Here is an 8,301-nt window from a genome sequence, read left to right as displayed (position 1 = left end):
GAATCTCCACGCTCTCCACTCCCACGCCCTTGAACAACGACTGGTAGCTCTCCAGCAGCGCTATTTCGTCGAAGGAGGGAAGGCTCTCCAACGCACTCAATCCTCGACGAGGAATCTCCTCTTTCATTTGGAAGGCAGCGAAAGCCATTGCTTGCTTCGCGTCCGCCTTGTCGAACCCGGCCACGAACTGCTTGAGTTCGGCGGTATAGCCCAAGTCCAGCGGTTTAAGGTTGGCGCCGAACTCGACGTGCTCCTTCAGCCAGTCGAGTACGCGAACTTGCCAAGGAAAGAACTCCGTCTTGACATAAATCACCAGGCTTTGAGGGCCACTGGGAGCTTTCTTGTTCTTTTTGTTAAGCCGGAGGAGCGCTTGACGACAGCTGTCGAGACTGTGTAGCAGGTAGTCCCTCTGGGCCTTGAGGACGGGGTCCACGTCATCCCAGGCGGGCCAAACCTCCTGCACTACGAAGGTGCTCTTCTGAAGGACCCGTCGCCAGAGATGCTCACAGACGTGAGGAGTAATGGCGCTCATGGTCAACGCGAAAACGGATAGCCATTCCTTGATCGCAGACTGGCTCATGGTAACGCCCGCAGCGTCGCACATGGATTTGTAGGCGTCCCTGGCATTTATCATGTCGAAGAAAGCCGACTTCAAACCTTCTCTGAAAAGTAGACCCTCAAAAGACTTCCTCGCCTTGTTAGCGAGTGACTTGGCCTCGTTGATGAACATCCGGTCAAGATCATGGTCGATATCAGATCGGAGCGCAAACTGGCCATCCACGACCTTCTGTCCCCACGTCACGAGGTTGTACAAGCGCATCAAGGCATTGGTAGCGTTGTCCCTTTGGAAGTTGGCGTCCTCGAGCGAATCACCAGCATCAGCCAAGGCTATTCGAGTCGCGTCCGCCGTGTATTCCTCCAAACACCACTCCATGGTCAAAAAGTTGCCGAGGGATTTACTCATCTTCTGAGTGTCAACCTGGACATGACCGTTGCACCAATACGATCTCGGCATGCGGGTGGTGGGCGAGTCACCGAAAATCGCTACGTGATTGAACAGCGCCATCGTCAAGTGGTTGAAGATGAGATCCTTCCCTGAGCATCGAAGATCCATTGGATACCAGTAGTTGAACTCGTCGCGACATCGCTGAGCTTTTTCCAAGGGCACGCCCTTGGGAGGCTCTTCGGAGAGACCAAAGATAAAGTTCCAGAACTGAATGGATTGGCCACATGCGACTCACGTCAGGTGTCAAATCTTCCGCCTGTAGACCCAGCAGCCCAGCGCCGGAGCCCTCTATGTTTCCTTGTAGCAAGTGCGCCACAGTGTAGTAAGCGAAGTACAGCGTGGAGTCCGAGAGGGACTCGATAAGAGACTCTTCTTCCCATGGTATCCGCGTGCCGAGACCATAAGATCGTGAGCAAGCCCACTCCTGGAGCCAACTCACCGTGCTGATCATCTGGTTGTGGGTCGATGGGTCTGCGTTAAATTGAGACCAATCCCTCACTGTAGGTGTGAAAACCACTAGGTTGTCCGGTTTCAGCGTAGACCTCTGAGCTTTTCACCCATTTCAAACAGTCCTGTGTCCACTGTTCATTGGCGTAGTCCAGGTACCACTGTTCACACAGGGCGACGACACACTCGACTCCAGAGCGGGATATGACCTCCTTCTCCGGCTCAATGTAGGCTATGGCTTCGCCTGAAGCGAGTAGGTCGGCCTTCACGAGGTCTTTCACAACTTGCACCTTCTGACCAGCGTAGGGACCTATGATCATAGTGCCCTCATAGAAGCCCCTTTTGTATATCTCTTCTTTCGCGTCCTTCAACTTCTGGCGGTCCTTTTGTGACTGGATCTTCATCTTATCGTAGATGTCCAAGGCAGCTCGCGTACCCATACCCGGAATCTCGATAATGTCCACCACGTCCCTCTCACACCACTGACGATCGACGTTGAACTGCTTTCGCATGGCCTCCTTGTCCAGCAAGTCCTTCAGGGCTGCCCAATCGTCGGGCGAATCCGAAGGAACGCTGGTCACGACACCGCTGCCTTTAGTCATGGACACGCCAAGCATAGGTAGCACGCGGACGCTGTCGTATTGGGAGAGAGGCGCAGACACCTGCGTACCGATGAGATCCATGCCGCTGACGGTTCTCAGCTGATGGGGAGCGAAGGCCTCGTCAACTGGAATGATCCCCTGGAACCCCATGTTCCGAGCGCACCTATCCGCGCAAATAAATACGTCGGGAAGCATTTCTGCTTCTTCGGCAGGCCTGACGTGAGCGTTGACAGTGTACCCCTGGGGAATGCTCATGGGCTTGTCGAAGGCGGGGTACACCCCGTACTCGCCTTCTGGCTGCACGTAGCAGTTGGTCTGTCCGTACATTGTCTCGGGTCGGAGAGTGGCACACACAAAGTAGACGTTCTTGCCTTCAAGAGCCTCCAGAGCGACGGGGAGCACCTGCGCCTTCATCTTGATAAGAGAGTACTCCTGGGGCCCCACGCCCTCACCAGATGCCCTATCGTGATCTAGGCACGCTTGCCTCACATCAGGGGCAAATATCGCCGGGCGTAGGCCAAACTTGATTTTCCCCAGAGCCCTCAGAGTCAGAAACTGCCACCTGACGAACTGGTCATAATAGGGGTTCTTGTCAGTGGTGATGAATGAGCGGCGCCAGTCGACTGCGACCCCAAAGGCCTCCAAGTCCTTTTTGCCCAGCGGAGTGAAGTAATGAATCCAGTGGTCAGTGTTTATGAAGAGAGGCACCTCTTCCTCAGAGATTCCCTGGGACATGAGTATCTCTTTTTGTGTCTTGGCTGGCCCAGTTTTGGCTACAAGTTTAGTTCGGTTTCCAGAGAACTTCATGGTGTGGTTGATCTCGATATCGTCGGTCTCCTTCACCTCCGCCTTTTTAACATTGTTCAGCTCGTTTTTCAACTTGTCAGCACAGGCACTGATAGGCATCCCGGTAACATGGAAAGCGAAGGGCCAGAGCACTCGCTTGCCCTGCCCGCGTTGAAATCTGGCGGCGAACTCGGCCTTCGTCAAGGAGAAGGCATGTCCTAGATGCAGGCGCCCATTCATGTAGGGGTACGGAAATGTCACGAAGTACTTCTCCTTAGGGCCTTCTGCGTTCTCGACCGGAGGCTGCGCAAGATACACCTGGTTCAGCGCCCACTCGGCCTGGATGTCCCTCTCGATCCTCGAGATCAGCTCACGACGCGACATTATGGGTATTTTCAATACAATCAAGTTCGGGTCTCTAACTCTGACTTCAACTCTTGACACCTCGTCACGTCTCTCCGTACTTGCGAACGTAGCTCCTCGTAAGTCGCCTTCTTCTCGTCGAGCAGGCCGGTCAGCTTACCCACAGTCAGGCTGCTGAGTGCGGCCTTCTTAGACGTGACAGCTGCCTGCTGTGCGTATTCATCGGCTTCGGCCTTGATCTGATTGAGAATGGCAGTCGAAATCGGGCCATGGAGAATCTGGGCCTCCAATGATTGGTACTCCTGATCTAAGTGTCCTTGGAGGGCATTGTCCCTAGCAAACCGCTGAGTACGGTAGAGATAGGCTTCCAACAGGCCCACACACTTCAGGATATGTGCCTGAATCTCTGAGTGCTTGCGTTGTACGATGTCGAGTTTCCGCAACGTTTGATCTGAGTCAGTATACCTGCAGTCTCTCACTAGCGAATTGCCCCTTAGTCTCCTTGAAGCTGTCGCGTACTCCGTCTAACGCAGCCTTCGACATCGTAAAGTTGTTCCCAATACGGCGTAGAATCTGGTTGAGCTCCTCGAAGCCAGCAATAGGCTTGACATACAGCGAAGCAGGGCTCGGGTTTGTTCGCTTGGCAGCTTCATAGGCATTTTTAACAGCAGCGTCCAAGCTGTCAATCATTCGGTCATACTGAGTTTGAATGTCCTGGGCGTTGTGGATGCCGTTCACGGGTTCAGCCGAGAAGGTGAATCCAATCAGAGCGTCAGGACACGTCAGACGGTGAGTGGAGAACTCATTCAAAGTCTTAAAGCGGTCGGTTATGGATTGCAGAACTTGCGCTGTTTTTGCAGACGGGTTTCGGATCTGGCCTAGCATGCCTTTAACCACGGGATCAAGGTTGGCCATATATGCAGGCTCAGGTGGTTGCTGGCCGAACATCGCAGGCTGGGGCTGGCCGAACAAACCGGTTGCCGGCTTGTTCTGCATACCGAACAGTGAGTGCGTGGGCGCAGCGCTTTGACCAAATAGGCCGCCGCCAAAGAGACTCGTCTGGGAAGAGCTCTGCTGGTTAAAAAGACCAAAGCCGCCTGAGGACTGCCCGAACCCGCCAAAGCCAGTGGATGACGAGGCGGATCTGAACAACGAGCCGACGCCCGACTGACCGGATGACTGACCAAACAACCCCCCAAATCCCGCTTGACTTGAAGACGGCTGACTGAATAGTCCCCCACCAAAACCGGACTGGCTAGGTCGTTGCTGCTGGCCGAATAATCCACCAAACGTGGCTTGGCTTGATTGCTGTTGGCCAAATCCGCCAATCCCTGCTTGGCTTGATTGTCGTTGGCCAAATCCGCCAAACCCTGCTTGGCTTGATTGTTGTTGGCCAAATCCGCCAAACCCTGCTTGGCTTGATTGCTGTTGGCCGAATCCGCCAAACCCTGCTTGACCTGACGGTTGTTGCTGTTGGCCAAACATCCCACCGAAGCCTGCTTGACCTGATGGTTGCTGCTGGCCGAATCCGCCAAACCCTGCTTGGCTTGATTGCTGTTGGCCGAATCCGCCAAACCCTGCTTGGCTTGATTGCTGTTGGCCAAATCCGCCAAACCCTGCTTGGCTTGATTGCTGTTGGCCAAACATCCCACCGAAGCCTGCATGTTGCTGCTGACCAAATCCTCCAAACCCGGTTTGAGTTGACGGTTGTTGCTGGCCGAAGCCTCCAAACCTTCCCTGCGACGACTGCTGTCCAAAGCCACCAACACCTCCTTGGTTACCGAAAAAGGCCATCTGCGGAGTAAAAGTCGATTTGCATGCACCCTTCGATCCGGGCGTCCAGACCCCCAACCGACTTTGCTGCCTACGAACCAGCGATGCAACTGACTACCAGCCTGCCAGGGGGGAGGGAATTTGAGGCGAGTCCTGAGGCTGCTGCAGGTCCTGCGATTCGAGCTAACAGAGAAGTGCTTACTGAGCCGGCTCTCCTGCCTCGTATCGTTTCAACTGATTTGATTGGAAGTCGTCTCAGACGACTTGACTTCCATGAAACCGCAGACAGAGTCCGGGTGATGTTCTCTGGCCTTGTGGAAGACATTGAGGCCGAGAAGGAGAAGATCATTAAGACGGGCAGCATGCCCTCGGCCTTATCGGCCGAGCTTCTTCAACACCTCTGTAAGTTCCAGCAGTTAAAGTACTCACTCTCCCTCCACCGCGTGTTACGAGGGCAGGAAATGTGCCGCCACCTCCATGGAGGCGCTCAACCCCGAGATGAGGTGAAGCTACACAAAACCCAGGCCCGACTTAATGGTGTGGTTAAGGGTTTGGTTTACATAGAACTGGTATTTAGACATGAAGTCGCGTTGGCGGCAAGCGCCAAACTGGGCGAGAGGCTTTACGGTTCTGGGCAACAGGTGATGGATCTGAAGGGCGAGGAGTCAATCCAAGGCGCAAATCCCCGCGTACTTCACTCCCGCGATGTCACCAGCACGCTGCTTTACCATGACAACCGCAGCGAAGGCTACCCTGCTCATGTTCCCCACTCCGCAGAGGTAGTCCTACAGCCGCCAGTACCCACCAAAAAGCGACGCGTCTCTCTGGATGACTTCCGACCAACGAAGAGAAGGCCGAACTTCTGGTGGACGCAACCAGCAGCGGATGCGATGACCGGCATCGATGGACAATTCCAAGGCCAACTTCCGAGTGCTGACATTCCTGGCCTGGCGGCCAACAACGTGGGATCTCTGCATTCAGGAGGAGTGCCTATCGGGATGCCACCTCCAATGCAGCAAGGCAACATGCCGAACATACAAGCAGGTATGCCCAACATACAAGCGGGTATACCCAACATACAAGCGGGTATACCCAACATACAAGGCGGCATGGGCAGCATACAAGCGGGTATGCCCAACATACAAGGCAGCATGGGCAGCATACAAGGCAGCATGCCTAACGTGCAAGCGGGTATGCCGAACATGCAGGCGGGAATGCCGAACATGCAGGCGGGAATGCCGAACATGCAGGCGGGAATGCCGAATATGCAGGCGGGAATGCCCAACATGCAAGCAGGAATGACTAACATACAAGCCATGCCATCTGGGGGAATGCAGCCTGCGGCACCTGGTATGCATGATTGGAACCTCATGCCGTTTTCTGCTGATCAGTCCCTCCTTGGCCAGGCTCACCTAGGCCCCATGTCTGACTACAACATGTTCTCTGGGCTCTATGACGCTGCGGACCAACAGTACCTCTCTATGGACTACAACCCCGCCGCGCTACCTCCCCTGCACCGTGGAGACCAGCTGCCACCTTCGTAAATGATGACAAGTTCGCATCATTAGTCAACGCGACCTTGCTTGCGCTTCAGGCCTTCGAACTGCTCCATGCTCATCTTAACAAGAAGACCGCGATGTTTCTTCTGCCACTTTAGAATACGCTTTGTATCGGTGATGTACTGTGCCCCATGGAGTTGAACTGCGTTTTCCTCACGTTTCCGGAGCTTCGCAAATGCCTCCTTCTTCTTTTTCTTGTTGATTTCTCGTCGCTTGGCCTTCAGCGCCCTCTCTGTCTCCAACGTCTCCTGCTTCGACACCCGTTCCTGAAGAGCGACCTCATAAGGCTTCTTGTTCGTCAGGAAAGGCTGGGTGCAGCGCTTCGATCCCAGCTGCTTCCACTTCTTTCCGGTCACGGGCACATGCGAAGTGTCCCCAGGCTTCTGAGTGACGACACAAACTTCATGCGAAGGGATTGGTGAAAAGCGGGCGGACATCGAATTCTCTATTTTGGCTCCGATTTGCTGGACAAAGACTGCCAATGCCGCTCTCAGCTACAACCGGAAGTGCCCACACGAAAGTAAAGCAGCCACAGACTAGGATCATACATTCTGCTGCCGGGCGGTAACTTCGAGAATCTCGGCCTCAGTCAGTTTGGTCTTTCGGCTCTCAGCAATGTCTTCGGTTGACAGCTCTGGCGCTGCTCGTTCTTGGAGGTCATGGGATACGGCTCGGAACAGGTAGTCACCAATGATAGGGACGATGGGGGATACTCTTTGGAGGTACAGGTCCAAGTGCTGGGCTTGGCTGCAGCTTCGGAGATCGGATGAATTCAGTGTGGCCTGCCCGGCTTCATTCTTGTTGTTGAGAAACGCAGACATGCCACGCAGGTTCGCGACGAAGGAGTCCACCACGGCGTAGAGGCTGTTGGCTTTGCCTCGACTCCGCCGGTAATACTCTTGTCTAAGAACAGCTGGGTTGATTTCCATCTCGATTTCGTAGTGTGTATAGGAATCCTGCAAAACTTCAGTCAAATCTAGTCGGTAAAACCCAAACAGCGGGAAGGACTGCCTTTGACGCGATCGATCTGGCCGAGTTTTACTGAGAGGAGGGGCGTTCTCCCGATACTCCAGGTTTACTGCTAATCGGAAGTCGACAACAGTCGTGTTCTGCTGTTCATCCTCGGTATGCTGTTCGCAGCCGGTGTATACATCCATGCGTATCAGGCGATCCTTTCTGATAGCTTCCAGGGGCTCCTTCTCGTTAGGCAGATACGATACCCTAATGTCCTTCGTGATTCCGTTGGCTTCGACTGGACAGAAGTAATCGTTAGTCTGCATGAGCTCCACTTGGCATAGACGCGGATCTTTCTTGACGCCCTTCGCCGTCTTTGTCGCCGTAATGCCAAGGATGCGCTTGAGGTGATCGGTGAGCACGGCATACTGGTGCTGTGATACTCCAGCATTGAATCGGTAGCTCAGCTCGTCAGTCTGCGTGATACATTCTCGTGGCTCTCACATCCAACGAAGACAGGAGGACTTCCGACTCCACTGGAAGCCTGATCCGCTCATCGCCTGACATCAAACTGCCGAGGCGGCCTTCGACCTCCAGCACGCACACACCGCTCTCGAGCTCCTCCTTGTACTCGTCTAGGATAGTCTCTATCCGCTGGACTAGCGCTTGAACGATGACTCCGTATTTGAAGGGCGCTTCACCGGAGAGACATAGCCACGGCTCGACTTCCTCGTCATCCTGGGTTGGCTCCGGCTCTGCTTCAAGCGGGGTCGTGCGTGGTACAGCGACGAGAGGTTTAGCGGGCATTGAT

The 8,301-nt window shown here is 54.4% G+C and overlaps 5 protein-coding genes across 9 annotated transcripts; 1 reads left to right on the top strand and 4 right to left on the bottom strand.

The window, feature by feature from the left end:
- Positions 1-3,225, bottom strand: KVP17_004912 (uncharacterized protein; the record flags this gene model as incomplete). Of its 2 annotated transcripts, none has more annotated exons than XM_068523536.1 (3): positions 1-1,213; positions 1,242-1,477; positions 1,506-3,225. In XM_068523536.1, coding segments are annotated over 3 exons (3,169 nt in total), but the record flags the coding sequence as incomplete, so codon positions are not given. The 2 variants fall into 2 exon arrangements, with proteins under 2 accessions (XP_068377865.1, XP_068377866.1); XM_068523537.1 differs by having other exon boundaries at positions 11-1,213.
- A 20-nt stretch (positions 3,226-3,245) lies between these two features.
- Positions 3,246-4,868, bottom strand: KVP17_004908 (uncharacterized protein; the record flags this gene model as incomplete). Of its 2 annotated transcripts, XM_068523530.1 has the most annotated exons (3): positions 3,246-3,655; positions 3,684-4,425; positions 4,452-4,868. In XM_068523530.1, the coding sequence occupies 3 exons, from the start codon at positions 4,866-4,868 to the stop codon at positions 3,246-3,248; spliced, it is 1,569 nt and encodes a 522-aa protein (XP_068377859.1). The 2 variants fall into 2 exon arrangements, with proteins under 2 accessions (XP_068377859.1, XP_068377860.1); XM_068523531.1 differs by lacking the exon at positions 4,452-4,868 and having other exon boundaries at positions 3,684-4,200.
- A 153-nt stretch (positions 4,869-5,021) lies between these two features.
- KVP17_004894 (uncharacterized protein) lies at positions 5,022-6,521 on the top strand (the record flags this gene model as incomplete). The annotated part of the gene is made up of 1 exon (XM_068523502.1): positions 5,022-6,521. The coding sequence occupies one exon, from the start codon at positions 5,022-5,024 to the stop codon at positions 6,519-6,521; it is 1,500 nt and encodes a 499-aa protein (XP_068377834.1).
- A 20-nt stretch (positions 6,522-6,541) lies between these two features.
- Positions 6,542-6,973, bottom strand: KVP17_004900 (uncharacterized protein; the record flags this gene model as incomplete). Its single annotated transcript, XM_068523512.1, has 1 exon — positions 6,542-6,973. One exon carries the CDS (start codon positions 6,971-6,973, stop codon positions 6,542-6,544), a length of 432 nt encoding a protein of 143 aa, XP_068377844.1.
- A 105-nt stretch (positions 6,974-7,078) lies between these two features.
- KVP17_004902 (uncharacterized protein) lies at positions 7,079-8,297 on the bottom strand (the record flags this gene model as incomplete). 3 transcript variants are annotated; one of them, XM_068523516.1, is made up of 2 exons in its annotated part: positions 7,079-7,966; positions 7,995-8,297. In XM_068523516.1, 2 exons carry the CDS (start codon positions 8,295-8,297, stop codon positions 7,079-7,081), a joined length of 1,191 nt encoding a protein of 396 aa, XP_068377848.1. The 3 variants fall into 3 exon arrangements, with proteins under 3 accessions (XP_068377848.1, XP_068377849.1, XP_068377850.1); XM_068523517.1 differs by lacking the exon at positions 7,995-8,297 and having other exon boundaries at positions 7,079-7,816; XM_068523518.1 differs by having other exon boundaries at positions 7,962-8,297.
- Between the last annotated feature and the right edge of the window lie 4 nt (positions 8,298-8,301).

The sequence above is a fragment of a genome (assembly GCF_019968985.1).
Source record: "MAG: Porospora cf. gigantea B chromosome Unknown PgB_NODE_172_length_31595_cov_116.486, whole genome shotgun sequence".
Lineage (NCBI taxonomy): Eukaryota > Apicomplexa > Conoidasida > Eugregarinorida > Porosporidae > Porospora > Porospora cf. gigantea B.
This window is presented reverse-complemented; position numbering and strand designations above follow the sequence as displayed.